We start from the raw sequence: 19,480 nt of genomic DNA, 5'->3' as shown, positions 1-19,480 counted from the left end.
TGCTCCTTTACATCTGCAGAGCACCTCCTGGCCTAAAGAGTGTGAGGGACACAATTGTCTAGCAGTTTTCCTAGCAGAGTCTGGTGTTTGGCGTCACCCGCGCCTGGCGCACGCACGTGGGTGCCCGCTCGGCTCGTGCCTCGTGAGAGTTGGGTGACGACGCCAACTCTCACGATAGGGCGAGATGCGCACGGCTGATGGGAGGGTTTGAGGACCACCGCTCCGCCACGGTTCAAGTCGTTAAATACGTTGAGAACCGTTTATCGGGGATGTTCAACTCAGCTAATAAGTGACGTTGAAGCTTACGCCAAGGCCGTTGCCGAGGTGATGCACTGCAGCGTTTGTAGCGAAATACGCACGGCTCAGGGGAGGAGTTCGGTGACTGACGGATCAAGAGCAGAGGCATGGGGCGCTGCGGGGATTCTCCCGAGAAGTTTCTCAATTAAAAAAAAACTGTTATTTCGCCTTTCTTAGGTGTGGCAACATTTTGTTTAAAAGTTAAGATTAGTTAGGAGCACCACTCGATTTCGCCGATCTCCGAGCGACGGGAGATTCATATGCGTCATCTTACTCACTCCGCTGTATTGCGCATTCGTGTTTTTTCAGCTGAGCATGGCTACTTATTCAAGCCCAGCTCTCGAGCGAATGTATTTCTCAGTTCGAACTTCTGCACCTTTCCAGAGACGGTGACTGGAAAGTCATCCCGGAACCGTATATAGCGCGGCACCTTGAAGTGCGCTATCCGGCCCTTGCAGAAGCTCCTGATTTGTTGTTCCGTGATCGCTCCCGGCTCGCGGGCCTTGATCCAGACGGCCAGCTCCTCGCCCAGTCGCTCGTCGGGCACACCGAACGCATGCGCTTCCAGCACGTCCGGGTGGCTCATGAGGAAGTCCTCCACCTCCGTGGGGTAGATGTTCTCGCCTCCGCGGATCACCATGTCCTTGAGGCGGCCGACGATCTTCACGTAGCCGTCGGAGGCCATGGTGGCCAGGTCGCCGGTGCGGAGCCAGCCGGTCGGCGTCACCGTCGAGCGCGTCTTCTCCTCGTCGTCCCAGTAGCCGAGGAAGTTGCTGAAGCTGCGCACCCACAGTTCGCCCGTCTGGCCGATGGGCAGCGTCGCTCCGGTGTCGTCCACCACCTTGACCTCGATGTGGTTGTTGGGGTAGCCGACGGTGCCGCAGCGGTGCTCCAGGTCGTCCGACGGGTAGCCGGTGGCCATGGAGCATGCCTCCGTCATGCCGTACAGCACCACCGCGTCCCGCATGTTCATGTCCTCGATCATGGAGCGCATCAGGTGGAAAGGCACCGGCGCGCCGGCCACGATGCCCGAGTACAGTGAGCTGAGGTCGAGGCGCTTCTGCTTGGCGATGTTCACCATGTCCACGAACATGGTCGGCGTGCCGTACATGTGGGTGCACCGCTCGTCCTGCGTGGCCTGCAGAGAGGCGCCGGCGTCAAACACCTGCGACGGGAACACCAGAGCGTTACCGTGCAGCGGACTGAGCATCGAGCCGAACATGTTGCCGAACGCGTGATACAGCGCCACCGGCAGGCAGATGCGGGCGCTGCCCTCCTCCAGGCCAATCCTGTGCGCCACTTGGTTGGCGCTGTTGATCACATTGTGGTGCGAGAGCGTGGCGCCCTTGGGCAGGCCCGTGGTGCCCGAGGTGAACTGGATGCTGCACGGGTCGTCACAGTCGACCTGCGCCTGGCGCCGCTCCAGCTCGCCGGAGAGCGACTCCATGCCGGCGTCGAGCAGGTCGTCGAAGCGCAGCACGCCGCGCCGCCGCTCGGGGCTGATCATGACGATGTCGCGCAGCTGGGGCAGCCGCTCGGAGCGGACCGTCAGCGGCACGCCGGCCTCTCCGTCCGCCAGCGCCGGCACCAGCTCCGTCAGCATCGTGTAGTAGTCGGACGTCCGGTAGCCGGCGGCGGCCACCAGCGTCCGGACGCCCACCTTCCGCAGACAGTACTCCAGCTCGCGACTCTGGTACGCCTGGTTCACGTGCACCAGTATTAAACCTGCCTTTGCGGCAGCGTACTGCGTAAGCAGCCACTCGTACACGTTCGTTGCCCAGATTCCGATCCGGTCCCCCTTCTGCAGGCCGAGCGAGAGGAAGCCCCTCGCCAGCCGGTCAGCCTCGTACGTGATCTCCCGCCAGGAGCGCCGGATGTCCTGGTGGACGAACACGGCCGCCGTCTGGCTGCCGTGGTCGGCGGCGGCCCGGTCCACGGCGTCGGCCAGTGTGAGGTGCAGCAGCGGCACGCCGCCCGGACAGCTGACCACGCTCTGGGTCAGACGGGTCGGCGGGGGCACGCGCTCAGAGCGGAGCGAGTATTGCGCGCGCCGGGTGACCAGAGATGGCTGCCCCAGCAGGTGGCGACATAGCCGTCCCACGGCCCGGCCGGCCAGCATAGTGGCGGGAATAGCGGAACGACGAGCTACTCAGCCTCTTGGCTTCGTGAAGGCGATCCGCGCTGTGATGACCCCTCTGAATGGTTGCCTTTGCATCAGCGGTGGCGATCGACTTGCGGTTCAGGTGTTCCCAATAGCTGCAACCTGCCGAAATGAGCTTTGGTTTATCATTTGCAGCAAAATAGACTATAGAGCAGCAATAGTGGTGTACCGGCCATCTGCTGATAGAATGGACCCCCCCCCCTCGGTTTTTCGCGAATAACTCGCGTAAATAGCGGTCGATCGCTACGAAACTGTTAGTACCCTCGAGCTGATCGATTTTACACCTACTCTGAAAATTTCATGACCGTTACCAAAATGACCCTTGACCTGTTGTGACCTATTTCTCGAGACCATGTTTGACCGTGATCGCGATTTCTCTTTGTGGTTTACATGCTTCTAAGGTAGTTTTTGGAGCTGATTTCGTATCAACCCTCGCCGGCACAGGCGGGTTGATGCACCCCCCCCCTAAGGTTTTTCGCGAATAACTCACGTAAAAAGCGGCCGATCGCAACGAAACTTTCAGTACCCTCGCAATGATCAATTTTACACCTACCCTGAAAATTTCATGACCCTGACCCAAATGACCTTTGACCTGTGACCTCTTTTCCGAGACCATGTTTGGCCGGAATCGCGATTCGGCGTATGTCGGCTCGCATTAGCCGCGCGTTTGCAAGCTTTTAGTGGTTTCAAACGTTCAAACATGTGATTTGATGTTGCTACCATGCATTAGGGTGGGTGTCAAGGTCACCTGGATGTCAGGTCAGGTCATTGACCTTTGGTGACCTCGGTTCACTTTTTCGAGTTTTACATGTTTCTAGGCTAGTTTTCGGAGCTGATTTCGAATTTAGCAACCATTTGAACATTTACGAAGTAGTTTTGGTGCCTTCGTAACATGTTACGAAGCTGTCAGAGGCGGTCGACGCGTATTACGAATACCCGTCACGACCCCTACCGGTTGACCTGACCTGACCTGACCCGACCTGGTCTAAATGCTTAAAGACATCATCTCTGATCAAAACTAACACGATATTCATGATCAGCACCCCGGAAACCCCATAGCAGCCACACTTTACGACTTTCTAACAGGTCTCGATTTTCCCGATTTTCGGGTCATTGACCTGACCTGGAAGGTCACCCGATGACCTAGGACCTTAAAATTGGTTATCATCGGCTTCCTCTCGTGACGGGCAACACGCACGTTTTCTCCGGAAAGCTCTAGCTCGATCAGGGGCCAAATGCGAGGGGGGGTCGTACCAACCCCCCCCCCCTTGTGCCGTCGAAGGACGCAAAATGGCCTGTGCCGGCGAGGGTTCAGCATCCATTTGAACATTTACGGAGTGGTTTCAGTGCTTCATAACATGTTACGACGCCATTAGTGATGGGTGACACCCACTATGGATAGCCGGCAGGACGCCCACTAATTGACCTGCCTACGACTGACCCGACCTGGCCTAAATGCATGAAGACATCGTCTGTGATAAAACTAACGTGAAATTCGTAATCAGCACCCAGAAAAAAAACATAAAGCTTTAGGTACGAAGTTCTAGCAGGTCCCGATTTTCCCGACTTTTGGGCTATTGACCAGGCCTGGAACGCCAACTAATGACCAAGGACCTTAAATTTGGGAATCATCGGCATCCTCTCGTCACAGGCAACACGCTCATTTTTTCCGCAAAGCTCTATAGCTCGCTACCAGGGCCACCAGGGGCCGAGTACGGCAGTAGAGGTCCAAGCGACTCCCTCCCCCGCCCCCCCCCCCCCACACACACACATACGACGCTGGAAAACGTCGCACACAGGCGAGGGTGATATTTGAAACCCCTCCGGTGATGTGTGACTTTTTCCAGCATCTAGGATAGGTATAGGGAAGGGGAAGAACGTCAATGCCTGCTACAACCTTTTGATGGGATTGTTCCTGGACACCGAATCAATCACGTTACGATTTTTGTCCTTCTTAACCGCAGGTTGTTTGAAAAGACAAACACTATTCGTTAGAATTGTGTTTTTCTATTGAAAAACAACCGGAGCGGTCCTTCTCCGGGCTATGTTTTGCAAAGTTGGCCGCGAATCAGTACAACTTGGGTGGGGCCTAAACGTGCATTGCGATTTTCGTAAAAATTTCAGGGTATGGGCTCCAGCAGGCGATCTACCTGATGGCACCGGTCGCCACTCGCTTAAAACCTCGTGGCACGTGGCACGTGCGTTTCAATTTTCGCCCATGTTAAGTCAACGGGGTTTTGGACACTTTTTGCGCGATCGCGAATAGCGGAAAAAATCGCCGATCAAGGTATGGTTTGCTGCACACCATTTTATGACCGACACGTTCAGGTACACGCCCGTGGGCGCCGTATACCCGTCAGAATTCGTTAACTTGAGTTGCACAAGTTTGAAGTTGAACTTTTTTTGCTCCCCATGCTAAGTCAATGGACGTTTTTGCAGAGACATTTTCATTCGTTCATTGCACAAAATTATATGATACGATTTTGTTTAAACTTTCAGGACCTGTTGAGAAACGACCATAGAATATGATGTTATGCTTCGTTATGAAATATAATGGCCCGTTTTGGGGTAATCGGCACGTGCATTTTCCCATAGGGTTAACATGGGAAAAAAATTAAAATGCGATTTGCGAAAAATTTCGTCAATTATATTTGCTGATATTTTTAGGGTCAGATCTCGGGCTGGCACCTCAACTGACGGTGGTAATTACTTAAAATATAATTGACAAAATTTCGGGTAATCGTCACAAACAGTTACCCCATGTTGAGCCAATGGCGATTTCGAAAAATTATTGGGGCATTCCACGTCAAATCAAACACCGAAATCCGTCATCCCCTTCGATTTTTCTGAAAATTTGTAGGCAGACTGGGCATGGTTCAAAACTGAGTTACGTATAATATTTTCGAAATTTGATAAAGTATCGCTGAGATATAGGTCATCGAATATAGCCAAAAATGCCACACATCAATTTTTTAAATGTCTATAACTCTGGTTCCTTTTCTGGTATCAAAATGATATTAACAGGGTCTTGTAGGCAATTGATAAGGCTTTGGTTTTTCATTATAAAATTAAATTGAAGTGACCTTGAAATGCATTTGACCTTGAATTAAAACAGAAAAATGTAAATAGCAAAAAACACGTCACCTTCGATTCGGGTAATTTTTACATATTATGTCCGTCACAATGTTCCTAACCATCTGTGAAAAAATTGGAGTGGGCCATTCATAACTCTCGCGGCAAACGCCGTTTTCATGCATCAACATCACGCAACCGCGCGTGACCTTGAAAGACAGAGTCAAGACATGCTTGCTTGTGTACACTTTCTGAAATGAATGATTGCTGATTAGTGATATCCCGACCCAAACTCTGCGAGAATGGAAATACATAGTCATCGTAGTCAAGCATGCAAGTTCCATAGTAAAAGTGTCTCAGGCAAACGGTATTTTGCGGCGAATTTTGAGCCGTGTGGAAATGCATCATGAAGCCAAAAATTCAACGAAAACATTATCACGCAACGATATCTTCACGTCTTTTTATCTTCACTATACGAAAGAATATACATTTTTGAGTATGTATGGGGAATTTCTAGTTAATCCAATAATAAATATGGCAGTTAGAGACCTGCTAAGAACATGTCGCCGACTGAGGTGGGATCGGCCGACGCGGGAAACGCAGCAATCACAATTTTGTGTTTACACGTTCATATTTCAATTGTTTACCAACCGATTTTCAAAATTCTTACACCATAAGATTGCCTATACATTTTTTAGTCTTCTCACAAAATTTGAAGCGAATCGAACGTAATCAGCGGTAAGGAGCGCGATGTAAAGACGGAACCGTTCCGTTCCGTCCCGGCACAGTCTACAATTCAGGCGGCGGCTAGCGGTCGGCGCCGGCTGCCGAGTCGCCGCGTCGCCGCGGCGACAGGATGTTCACTTTACACCGCTAATACTAGACCAGTTGTGAACCGATTTTCTTCTTGCTTGCACGATGAGATGTGCAATTCAATTTTGGACAGGTAGCTATAATTAATTTCGCATTAATACTATGAGATATTGGCGAAAAACAGGAGGGGTGGGGCGAAATTCACTCTTCCCCCTCCACTGCGCGTGGTAACATGCGTTAGCATAAGTGCCATTTTCTTCAAAACTTATGAATGGCCCACTCTAATTTTTTCACAGGTTGTTAATAATATGGTAAGCAATAAAATATATGAAAATTAGCCAAATCGAAGGTGACGTGTTTTTTGCTATTTCAATTTTTGTGCTTAAGAACAGAGTTAAGCAAATTTCAAGGTCATATATTTAAGTAGGTGCAATTCTAAACAAATGCTTAAGAAATTACCTAAACAGTAAGGTTTATTTCATTCAAATCAAACAAGTACAACCAAAGTTATGGTCGTTCAAAAATATAGAGATGCAGCATTTTGTAAAAATTCGATGCCCTATATTTAGAAGACCTGTGGTCAGAATGTGCAAAAAACATCAATGTAATGTTCGGGACGACACAGGAACTCGCTCACAAATTTATAATGAAATCGCCGATGGTAAGGTGCAAAACAGCCGATTTTTGTTCGATTTGACGTGGAATGCCCCTATTTTCAAATCGATTTTGTCAAAAATTTCCACGTTAGATTTTGAAAATGTTCCAATATGTTGTGCCCCAGGGTGTCGGCTACCACATGGTATGGGTCAGATATGGGGCGATTGAAAAGCACGTGCCACGTGCAAACGTGTTCGATGGGGTAACCTCCGGGAAAATCCGACATTGGCCAACTGGGGGTCCTATGGCGTGGAAACGACTTCAACTAGCGACACCAAATCAGTGCAGCCGGTGAGCAGATGAATCCAGCTTGTCGCACTGGTGGTCACGTGTCGCACGTGCTATTGCACGTGCCGTGGCACGGGGTCAATTTTGGTGCTTAAATATACTAGCATTGTGAAATGCAAGGAGTGGGTTAAATAGCCGTCAGGCCGTCAGTTTTTATGATAGGGTCGATCTGAAAACGGGTTTAGGCACAGAATGAAGGACGCTAAAAAACTGCTATCTCGGATTTTTTGTAAAATGAAAAATTTAAAGTTCTGGGGAAATTATATATTCGAAAGGTGAAGTTTCCCTAAATTTTCCCGTTTTTCGAGTTTAGCCGTCCACTGTTCAGAGACGGTGACACCGGCCGGGGTCATCTTTTACATGCTGATGGCCACGTCGATGGGTCATCACGTGGCGTGAACGGTGAAGCTATCAGAGGTCCGGCACGTGCCACGTGGCCACGTGTTTGAGTCGCGTACCTCCCAGATTATCGTGTGTTTGCCGATTTGTGGCCTTATAGCACGAAAACAGCACAAGCCAGGAACACTGAAATGGTGCAATCAGTGAGGGGACAAGTCCTGCTTACACTACCGGCGGTCACGTGGCACACGTGCAAATTTGGGCACCTCCGTTGCGGAGATATTTTATAGTGAAATATTCAAATGAACATAACTTTGCCAGTTTAAGTCCGATTGGACTAGAATTTGGTGGGTTGATGAATTGTTAAGCGACATGAACGAATGCGGCACGTTTGTTGAGTGCGCCACGTTTTTCTCAAAGCGCCATTTTTGCCACAAAGTGCAAAATGTGCGTAACTTTGTCGAACATTGGACGATTAGGATGCCCTGTAATTAAGGGATGGCTGCTTAAACGGCAGATATGAATGCACCACATTTGCCACATTTTTTTGCAGCGTTTTGCGGTTGGCGGCGGGCGGGCGTGCGTTGCGGGCGTTTTTTTTTGCGGAGGTGTTTGCGTTTTTTTTGCGGTTTTTTGTGTTTGGCGGCGGGCGGGCGATGCGGGTGTTTTGCGGTGTTTGCGTTTGTCGGCGGGCGGCCGTTTTTTTTTTGCGGCGTTTTGCGGTCGCCGGCGGCCGGGCGTTATTTGTAACCGCAGGTTGTTTGAAAAGACAAACACTATTTTAGGCGGGCGGCCGTGTTTTGCGGCGTTTTGCCTTTGGCGGCGGGCGACGCAGGCGATTTTTTGTGGCGGTGGTATTTGCGTTTTTTGCGGTGTTTGCGTTTTGCGGCGGACGGGCGTTTTGCGGCTTTTTTGCGTTTTTTTTCTGCCGTTTTGTGCCTGCGGGCGATTGTTTTTTGTTTTTGTTTTTGCGGCTTTTGCGTTTGCGTTTTGAGCGTGCGTTTTGCGAGTTTTGCGGTTTTGCGTTTTGCGGCGGGCGGGCGGTTTTTCACAATTAAAGTCCCAACCTTCGGATCCGCAGTGCTATTCGACAAGCGCTGCCCGGGCCTGGAGTGCAGTGCATGTCAGTTCGTAGCACACCCATTCCGGTCTGCACGTGCAAGGCTCATCCTCTCGTTTGGCGGCGGGCTTTTTTGCGGCGTTACAGAGGTTAAAAAAGAATTCATTCATCTGCGGCAGTCGAGCCTAGCTATGCCAAGCCGCTGCAATTACTTTCTAAGATCGGCGCTGGAATTCAAGATTTATATTGGCCTGCCTATGGCCTGCGTGGTGATCTTCCCGGGAACGTATTATTTACCGCCGTCCAGAATAATGTGTAAAACAAATGTTCGGTAACACCTCAAATGTGCGATTATCTCAAATAACACCATTATCTTTTATGAACTGTCTGCTGTCACAAGTAAAATTGGCCCACAGGCGTTCACATGTTTTTTTTTCAACTCAATGGCTATGCCACATGCCAGTTGGTATACAACTTGAAATAGTATAGGTATATCCCTCGCCCGCACATGCCATTTTCCCATCCTAGGACGCACATGGGGGGGGGGGGGGGGGTGGTTGCCACCCCCCCGCGCCATTTCGTTCCTGTTGGAGATAGAGCTTAGCGGTAAAGACCAAAAAGATTCTTTGGGAAGAGACGAATCCAATGATACCCAGTTTTACCTTCTCAGGTCAGTCATTGACCTTCCAGGTCAGGTCAAACTAAAAAATGTTGCTGTTTTGGGTCACCGCTGGATATCAAGTGCGCTGCTTATCAAATACCGATGACGATGCTGTTTTCTGGTGCCAAGCCAGCTAGAACCTCTTTGTCACACTACCCGACCAGAATTTTGCTGCTGAGGTCATTTCAGGTCAAGTTAGGTCAAGGTCAATTATATGTGTTTGTATGTCTGTGTGTGTCTGTGTGTATACTGATGTGTGCACCGATTGTTTTTGGGTCCATATTACATGAAATCATGATCTGAGAAGCTTTTACCAAAAATGCAATCAAAAAACTTCACAAAAAGTAAATTCAGCTTGCCTAAAACGCAATTATCTTAGATGACCTAGGTTGACCTTGACCCTGACCTTGACCCCTGTACATCGTCGAACAACATGTTCCATGATAGGTGGGAGGTAAGACTGGCAAAAAAGGCCGAAATCAGGGTGTCAAAAGCTCACAAGGCCCATGGCAAACGCAAAATGTTGAGAATTGGCCATTTGGGTCATGACATGACCTGAAAAACAAGGTCATATCTCCGAAACCAAAAATCACAGAAACTTGAAATTTTCAGCGAGCATCAAGAAAGGATAGACGAGCAGCTATACGAAAAATCAGCTTTCTAGCTCTAAAAATGTTGAGTGCAGAGCAGAAAGACTACCTGGGGGGGGGGGGTGGCAACCCCCCCCCCCCCCATGTGCGGGCGAGGGATATAGGTACCTACTGTTCATTAACCCTCGCCCGCACACATATTCCCGTCCCGGCGGCGGTGGAGGTCGGACGCTCCGAGCGCGAGGGTCGCCGGCCGTGCCCTGAGGGACAGGTACCGGGCCGGTAGGGTCGCCTAGCCGCGCCAGTTACCGGCCGGCCGCTGGAATAGCCTTGTGGAACACTTGTGTTTGTGTACGCCTGTACCCGTTCGCGGTGGACACAGTGATATTTTCGGCTCGTCTCGGTGTCGATGCGTGAAATGACCACGGACACTGGTGGATCGGAGCTGGACTCCGTGTTCGGTGACGCCGAGGACACTGATCGCTCCGTTCTGATAGGGAGAGGTGGCCGAAAACGTCAGTGTTCTTTCCCAGAGATGATGCAGGCTCTGGATGACGGACACGGACAAAGACGTCAAAAAAAGAGCAAGCGTTCCAGCAGAGAAAAAGACAGCGCAGAAAAAGGTGAGCACTCATGCCGTCTGGACGGCGAGTCCTTAGATGCCGTGAAATCAATTATAGATAAAGGCATCGAAAAGGTGACGAAGCTCATGGAGGAAAAGTTTAGAAGTATGGAGAGACGTATTGAAATCATGGAAGGTGAACTGTTCTTGAAAGATGCCGAAACAAACGTACTGAAGGACAGAGTTAGCTCTCAAGAAGCTACCATTAAGGCTCTACAGGAGCAGCTAGAAGGCATAGATACCAACAGACGAATGAACAGCCTGATACTCAAGAGCGAGGAATTTGGAAAAAGGGAGCGCGATGAAGATATCGAAGGAAAGGTGATATCTGTCCTCAATCGACGCCTCCCTGAGGTACATGTCACCGGCAGCGACATCCAGACCGCTCACAGACTCCAGGGTGACAGCACAGTCATTGTAAAGTTTTTCAAGACCAAGGTTAAGGACGACATTTACGAGAGAAGGATGAAGCAAGCCAGAGTACAAAACCATGGAGATCGACCGGCGGCACCTCTCTATATCAATGAGTCGTTATCAGCTATGAACAAGGAGATCTTCAACGCTCTGCTCGAAGCAAAAAAGCGTAAAAAAATCTACACCGTGTACTCAAGGAGAGGTGCGGTCTTCTGCAAGTTGGACAGCGAGTCTCGAGGTCAGAAGATGGTCAGCATGGACCAGGTGACGTCACTCCTCGGCGGGGCCGCCCGTCCCGACGGCCGGCGTCCGGCGGCGGCTGGCGGGGCCGATGTCGATCGCTCCGGTGCCGCTGCTGCTGCTGATGTTCGTGCCGTCCGCGACGCAAACGACGACGGCGGCGGCGGAGCGCGCGGGGGCCCCCTGGACGCGCGGCTGGCGCCGGCGGCGTGGCGGTCTGGCCGAGTTGACGGCGGCTCCGGTCGGTCGGCTGCCGAGCCCGGCTCGGGCGGCGCGGCCGCGGACGGGCGACGGTGATCTGTCGCGACGGCTCGTCTCCGGTACAGCCTGGCGCGACGTCTGTACCTGGACTAATGCAGGTGACCACGGTTTCGTCGGCAATTACCTGTACAGGTAACAGTACCGCGGGTTGCAGGGGAGGGGTGTGTCGGTGTGTGTATTGCTGGGGGTACTGATATCTCTTGAATTTCCTTGGAATGCAGGCTACATCGCGATGATCGTTCTGACAAGGGTCGCAGTGCTTTACATTGTATGAAAGTTACGGAAACGTTACATAAAATTATGGCGATGTGCTTTACATTTTGCGTTTCTTTTTCGTAAGTGAGATGTAACGTTAGCGTGCCTACGTTTAAATAATGCGTATGCTGATTTTTTTGTTTTTTCGCGCGAAATAAAAACGCCATCTGGCGGCCGGCCGGCGGTGCGGCTGCGGGCGATCGGTGCCGGCTCGTTGGCACAGCGTGCGTACGCTGCGTCCAGTGGGAGGGGGGATGGGAGGGTTCTGCGGGAGCATTACGGGTCAAAACTCAAAATATTATCGAAACAGTATTACATTGCACTCCATCTATAAATTTCACAGATGGAGCGACGATGCGCATGCAGACCGTGGAATGCTAAATTTAGGAAATGTTTGTGTCTCCTAAGCTTAAAATAGCGTCTCTCAACGTAAACGGGCTACGAGGCTGCGCTCAACGAAAAATGCCAAAAAGGCGTAAAATATTTACCTGGTTTAAACAGAAAGCAATAGATATTATTCTTCTTCAAGAAACGCATTCATCAGAATCAGACGCCCAGATGTGGTTAAATCAATGGGGAGGCAGTGGATATTTCGCTCATGGAGAGAAAAACAGCAGAGGCGTGGGAATACTAGCACGACCAAACTCTGGCATCGTTTTTAGCAATGTTTTTAGTGACGATAATGGTCGCTACATTATCCTCAACGCCGAATTCAATGGTGCTAGGATGACGATAGGGAACGTTTATGCGCCAAATCACGATAACCCAAGCATGCTAGAAGATTTTTGCGCAAAACTAAATGATTACGACGATAGCACGATTGTTGTAGGAGGTGACTTTAATTTCTGCTTCGACTTGGGAAAAGATAGACGAAGTTCAGCAAGGATTGTAGCAAATAATAATAGAAACAAAGAAGTCATCCTAAGCCTGATGTCTGAAAAGAACTTAATCGATATTTGGCGTGAAATCAATCCAGTAAAGGAGGAGTACACCTTTATCCGAAATAACCCGACTAGTAGATCACGCAGATTTTTTCCTCGTGAGCGAAACTTTAATGTACAGTGAAAAGAGGCCAAGCGCAAAGATTGTAGACGGATACCTAACAGATCACAAGTTAATTACTTTGTCGATAAATATTTCCAATGTTGACATAGGAAAAGGATATTGGAAATTTAATAATGATCTTTTGAAAGACGATCAATTTGTATCATTGATCCAAAACAGAATACCTGAAGTAATTAGTTCAAACGAACAAAGTGCCTCCTCCAGTACAATATTGCTGGAGACGACGCTTTGTGTTGTAAGGGGAGAAATCATAAAGTACGTTGCAACCAAGAAACGAATTTGTTTGAACGAACTCAAAGAAATTGAAATGAAAATAAACGAAAAGCAAGGTGATAATGCGTTGAATGGCGAGTGTGACGAACTGCGAAGGAAGAGAGATGAAATTATTTCTGATCAAACAGAAAAAGGAATATTTTGGAATAAAGTGCGCTGGAGGGCATTCGCAGAGAAGGGTTCAAAATATTTCCACGGCATAACTAAGCGAAATTTCCCCAAAAACATTACGAGAGAAATGTATATAAATGAGGGCAACCAGAGTACCATTACTAACAAAACCGAGGAAATGTTGGAGGAAGGAAAAAGGTACTTCGAAACGCTATTTGAACGCCGTATTGGGAATGAGTCACGAATTGACTTTACAGAAGGGTTAAGTCAAGTAACACAACATGATAGACAAACATGCGATGCAGACATTACGATGGAAGAGCTGACCCGAACAGTTTTTTCATTAAAAAATAATACCTCTCCTGGGCCATCAGGATACACTGGAGAATTTTACAAAGTATTTTGGTCAGAGCTGAAAACATTAGTATTCGCTACATGTAAAGAAATTTTTAGTTCCGGAGTAATGCCGTCAAATCTTAAGAAGAGTGTCACAGTTTTGATACCCAAAAAGAACAAAGATCCAAGAAGAATCGAAAACTTAAGGCCTATTAGTCTCCTGAATACATTTTACAAAATCATAACAAAGTTGCTAGCCACAAGACTAGCGAATGCTGCACCGAACATAATAAATGTAGATCAGACTGGATTCCTGAAAGGGAGATACATAGGTGAAAACATTCGATTAATACTTGACGTCATGCAGGCATGTAAAAACAAAAATATTCCTGCAATCCTACTAGCATGTGACCAAGAAAAGGCTTACGATAGCGTTGATTGGTCTTACATGAAAAAGACATTGAAACGATTTGGGTTTGGAAGAGACTTTTGTAGATGGATTGATATTATTTACAATGGTGGGCAGGATACATCATGTCAGGCAAATGTGCAAATAAACGGTAAATTGTCAAGCCCGTATAAAATTGAGCGAGGCCTTAGACAGGGATGCCCTTTGAGTTGTCTCTTATTTATCATATGCTTTGAACCACTTCTAGAGAGAATTCGTAAAGAAAATGCAATTAAAGGACTGACAATTAACGGAGCAAATGTTAAAGTATCTAGCTACGCTGACGACTTAACGATTATCATGGATGGATCTGAGCTATCTCTAAATAAATGTATGGATACCTTTGAGGACTTCGAAACAGCATCTGGGCTGAAATTGAACCGGCATAAGTCACAAGCTCTATGGTTGGGTAGGAACGGGCATTTAAGAAAGCCGATTTGCACGCAATTTAATATCCAGTGGCCAACGACACCCATTAATGTATTGGGCGTGAAGGTATCTAACAACCCGAATATTAACATTTCAGAAATAAATTATAATGAGAAATTTGTCATAATGAAGGATAAACTAGCGCCATGGATAGGTCGCGGTCTTACTCCATACGGGCGCGTTCACCTTTTGAAAACCGAATTGATATCTCAGCTGGTGTATGTTATGACAGTGCTTCCAGCTCCTCCAAAACCATTTATAAAAGAAGTAGAAAAGCTCATGTTCAAATTCATATGGGGCGGAAAGAAAGATAAAGTCAAACGTATGACATTAAAAAGTAAATATAAAGGTGGCGGCCTAAAGGTGCCAGACTTAGCACTTCAGGCACAGAGTTTAAAGGTTACCTGGATAAAAAGACTCCTAGATAAAAGCCACGATGCTAAGTGGAAGGGCCTGGTGACCCCAATGCTTTTTCTAAATGACGACATAACGCTGTTTCACTGCAATACAAATGCAAAGTACATAAAAAACACGGTAAAGAATACTTTTTGGGAGGAAACGTGCATTGCATGGAATAACATTAACGGAGCTAATCTTAGTGCCACAGATCAATTGCAAAATAGCATATTATGGGCGAACAAAGATTTGAACATAGAAAGCAATGCCAATATCAACAGGAAACATTTAATAGAAAAAGGTATCATTAGACTAGCAGATATATGTAACTTACGAAAGAAAGAATTAATGACAGTTAATGAAATTTCACAAAAATTTGGTGTGCACCCAATGGTTTCAGCGGCAATAAAAAACGCAGTGCCAACCGCTTGGAGCAATAAAATACGAAACCTTCAGAGAAGTGTCAATGCAACATCTATAGAACAGTTGCAAAATTCATCTAAACCAGCAAGATGGGCATACTCCAAGTTATTAGAACAAGTATTACATACTACTCGGGGTGAAAAATCGCACACAAAGTGGGAAGCAGAGCTTGAAGGTGGAAGGCGGCTGAATTGGCCTGCTATTTACGCACGATTGCATTACGCTGTTGAAGATGTTAATCTAAAATGGTTGAATTACAGATGCATAAAAAGAATTTTACCAACAAACAAACTTCTTTTTACTTGTAACATCAAAGATACGGATCGATGTACGTACTGTCACCAGGTGGAAACAATTGGACATTTATTCTGGCATTGCCACCGAGTAAGGGCTTTTTGGAGCAGTATTGGTGAGTTATTTAACGAGCGCAATATTACATACAAAGTCGTAGTCACCGGTTTTGAGCACAACGATTCCGCGGTCTGCAAGCGCATCAATACTATTCTTTCATTGGGAAAACAGTTTATATGGTATAAGAGGGAATGCAATAGTCACTTATCTGAGCCCACATTCGTCACTTACCTGTACAACTATCTTAAAGTAGAAAGGTATGCTTATAAAATAAATGATCGAGAAACGAAATTCAACGATACCTGGGGCTCGCTGTTTTGCGCTTTAGCGGAGCGTGTAGAAAGGTAACCGCCTTAGAATATGAAACAAGCACTTTGTGACTAATTATTGTTGTGTGTCACGATGTTTGCGTAGTGCAACATGATGTGTACAGTTTTTTTTTTCTACGATGGGAAGGGGGAAGGGGCAAATGTCAGGTGTCGATGATACACAATGTTAAAATGACTGTCCCTTGTATGTATGCATATGGTGTTTGTTATATAAAGTGTTAGTGGAAAACGATGTGCGCGCTACAAGCCCCCGCCCCCATGACCCATCCGGGCCAACCCGGGACTGGCCCCTCCTGTGAGGGGCCGGTCGGCCGGCCGGGCGTGCGGAGCGCCGACCTAGACGGGTCGACGCTTCGCTCGCCCGGTCGGTGGCTAGGGGGCACCGCCCGGGGCTGCTTGCCGGGCGGTGCGGGCGGGGGCTGGCGGCCCGCCTGGAGCGCCGGGGAGGTAGCCATCAGATCTCCCCGGCTGGGGAGGTATCCCACAGCTCTCCCCGGGGCCGGGACGGCATATGTCACGGATTGACACCGTCCCGGCCTGGCCAGGCGGGTCGCCGATGGGAGCACAAAAATGTTTTATGCTTATTTTTGTTTGTGTTTTATGTGAATTGTGTTAATAAAATGTATGAAAAAAAACCCCTCGCCCGCACATGCCATTTTCCCATCCTAGAACGCACATGGGGGGGGGGGGGGGGGTTGCCACCCCCCCGCGCCGTTTCGTTCCTGTTGGAGATAGAGCTTAGCGGTAAAGACCAAAAAGATTCTTTGGGAAGTGACGAATCCAATGATACCCGATTTTACCTTCTCAGGTCAGTCATTGACCTTCCAGGTCAGGTCAAACTAAAAAATGTTGCTGTTTTGGGTCACCGTTGGATATCAAGTGCGCTGCTTATCATATACCGATGACGATGCCGTTTTCTGGTGCCAAGCCAGCTAGAACCTCTTTGTCACACTACCCGACCAGATTTTTGCTGCTGAGGTCATTTCAGGTCAAGTTAGGTCATGGTCAGTTATATGTGTTTGTATGTCTGTGTGTGTCTGTGTGTATACTAATGTGTGCACCGATTGTTTTTGTGTCCATATTACATGAAATCATGATCTGAGAAGCTTTTACCAAAAATGCAGGCAAAAAAAAACTTCACAAAAAGTAAATTAAGCTTACCTAAAACGCAATTATCTTAGATGACCTAGGTTGACCTTGACCCTGACCTTGACCCCTGTACATCGTCGAACAACATGTTCCATGATAGGTGGGAGGTAAGACTGGCAAAAAAGGCCGAAATCAAGGTGTCAAAATCTCACAAGGCCCATGGCAAACGCAAGATGTTGAGAATTGGCCATTTGGGTCATGACATGACCTGACAAACAAGGTCATATCTCCGAAACCAAAAATCACAGAAACTTGAAATTTTCAGTGGACATCAAGAAAGGATAGAGGAGCAGCTATACCAAAAATCAGCTCTCGAGCTCTAAAAATGTTAAGTGCAGAGCAGAAAGACTACCTGGGGGGGGGGGGTGGCAACCCCCCCCATGTGCGGGCGAGGGTTAATTCTTAATTGGTTTGCTAAATGACTCCCTGTTCCGGATGCCTGCAGATAGGCATTCAGGTTGCCGTATCATCTGCTAAGCTCACACTTCCCGCTTTACCTCAAGGTCTGCAGTGTTTGCCCGCTTAGTTCATCTCGATTACTTGCCAGATGTTCCCAAAATGTCGCGGTAATGATGGGATAAAAATATCACGAAATGTTTGGTAGAGCATGTCTCTCACTGCAAGGCCTATGACCTATATTTATGCAAAGATAAATCAAAGCCAGCACCGACAGAAGCTATCGGCATGACACGAACCATGCACTCAGCAATCTTGACCCGCACCGGCCGAGAGGGGTGCCGCCCCCCCCCCATAAGGTTTTTCCGCGATAGTTTGTAACACGCCGGCGGTAGAGAGCTGAGACCTGGCACACCTGACCGCTGATTCAAGCTGGACCTTCTGACATCAACTGCATTTTCAGGTCAGGTCAGGTCATTGACGTATGAGATCATAAGTAAACCTCTACACGGTCATAAAATGACGCTTAACTTCGCAATGCCCTGAGTGCCAGAGGAACTTTCACAGGGAGATGACACTTACAGGACCTATAGTAGGTGTCCTTGCGGGGTCTCACAGCTTGTATTCTCGAATTTTTCCCAAGGGTCACCTAAGGTCAGGTCTGTCAACTGTTCTTTTGGCGCCAGGAATGGTTTAAAACTATCTCAAGTAGACGGTGTATATAAAAAACAATAGGTCTGGCGAGGGTGAAGAAGTTATGATACCTAAAAGAGCGCATGATTCCTAGCTAACCATCCGACATCCGTATCATTTGAATGTTTCTGCGATGATTCACATTTCACAGCAGGCCATTCTGTGTGCTGATTGTGAAAGGCTGCACGATAAACACTTGATCAATTGGTATGGACTAAAAATTAATTGCTCTTCCTTATTTTCCGTACCTAAATTAGCTTTTATTCCTAATTGAAAGGCAAGGGGAAGCACATGCAAACTTAGCAAATCATAGGAACAGCCAGTTATAAACACAAACACAATATGTAAGTAAGTAACTGGTCGCGGTAATTAACTAGCCCTATCAGGTGTCTTCCAAAAAGACTAACCAACTTACAGGATGCAATGCTGTTGTATGTAGGTACAGTGTGGGTATGTTTAAGTCTATCCGCGGCCCTGTCCCTGCTGAAGGCACCCTTCCTGAGGTTCCCGTTACCTGACACTGGCGCCGATCCCCGCCGCACGGCCGGTACCGGTGGTCCCCCGCGCTGTGCTGCCGTCTGTCTGCAGTAAGGCGCTGTTCTGCGCGGTCAGTATGTGGGAGTCTGGTCCTCCAAAACCAGCGCCAGCAGTCTGGACAGCTGACAGCAGTGCCCTGTTTTAGCAGCCCCGGCCAGAGCACTATAAACTGTGTGCCGCAGGGACTGGTTTTTGTCCAAACCGTCCTGTGTCACCGGATAAAAATGTTTGTATCCCATTATAAACAGTATGTAGAGTAAGGCATACCGTCAGCTCATGAAATCCATTATTGATAAGCATATCCTCATTGCGTGGTTTACTGGGGAAGGGAGGGGCCCTTCACCCTATGAGCCCTCTTTCTAGCACTCTTTTCATGGTCCTTTTCATGTTCATACACCGGAAGCTATTGGCTATATAAAAAGGCGCTTGATAAGCCCAAAAAAAAACTCAAGAGAAACCTATTTTTACCCAGAGAGAGGTCATTGCAAACGTCACAGGATAGGTCTGAGGTCAAAGTGAAAATCATCAACATTCAGGAATTTTGGCATACACACTCATAGATAACTATAGGTACCTATGCTAAAAGTATCCCGCAGTTACCGTGCCTGAACTTTTAATGCTTAATGATTCCGAGTTAGGTATGTATGTGAAGCTAGGTCACTAAAATTCACATAAGTTTAAAGGAAAAAATTATATAATGGTAATGTGACATACGATACATGGTCCACTTTGGACATACCGGGTGGCCCAGAAAAAAAAAAACGTTCCGAACTTTGGAGCCCTATATATCAAATTCGAGTGCAAATAACGAGAC

General features: G+C 47.9%; 2 protein-coding genes across 2 annotated transcripts; one reads left to right on the top strand and one right to left on the bottom strand.

Annotated features, from left to right (window-relative positions):
- Window positions 1–245: 245 nt before the first annotated feature.
- On the bottom strand, window positions 246–18,832 carry LOC122380723 (medium-chain acyl-CoA ligase ACSF2, mitochondrial-like). Its single transcript, XM_043364130.1, has 2 exons — window positions 18,644–18,832; window positions 246–2,560 (listed from the first exon to the last, which is right to left on the bottom strand). Exon 2 carries the CDS (start codon window positions 2,414–2,416, stop codon window positions 617–619), a length of 1,800 nt encoding a protein of 599 aa, XP_043220065.1. The 5' UTR covers window positions 2,417–2,560; window positions 18,644–18,832; the 3' UTR covers window positions 246–616.
- Window positions 10,157–12,088, top strand: LOC122380725. The gene is made up of 2 exons (XM_043364131.1): window positions 10,157–10,209; window positions 10,472–12,088. Exon 2 carries the CDS (start codon window positions 10,474–10,476, stop codon window positions 11,509–11,511), a length of 1,038 nt encoding a protein of 345 aa, XP_043220066.1. The 5' UTR covers window positions 10,157–10,209; window positions 10,472–10,473; the 3' UTR covers window positions 11,512–12,088.
- Window positions 18,833–19,480: the final 648 nt, after the last annotated feature.

This window comes from Amphibalanus amphitrite, unplaced genomic scaffold, assembly GCF_019059575.1.
Source record: "Amphibalanus amphitrite isolate SeventyFive unplaced genomic scaffold, NRLGWU_Aamphi_draft 000105F_arrow, whole genome shotgun sequence".
NCBI lineage: Eukaryota > Metazoa > Arthropoda > Thecostraca > Balanomorpha > Balanidae > Amphibalanus > Amphibalanus amphitrite.
Note: the sequence above shows the minus strand (reverse complement) of the source record. Positions and strands in the feature narration are given on the sequence as shown.

What these genes read in the sequence shown, in the direction of transcription:
- LOC122380725 (XM_043364131.1), top strand. Translation starts at nt 10,474, where the DNA reads ATGATGCAGGCTCTGGATGACGGACACGGACAAAGACGTCAAAAAAAG.
- LOC122380723 (XM_043364130.1), bottom strand. Translation starts at nt 2,416, where the DNA reads ATGCTGGCCGGCCGGGCCGTGGGACGGCTATGTCGCCACCTGCTGGGG.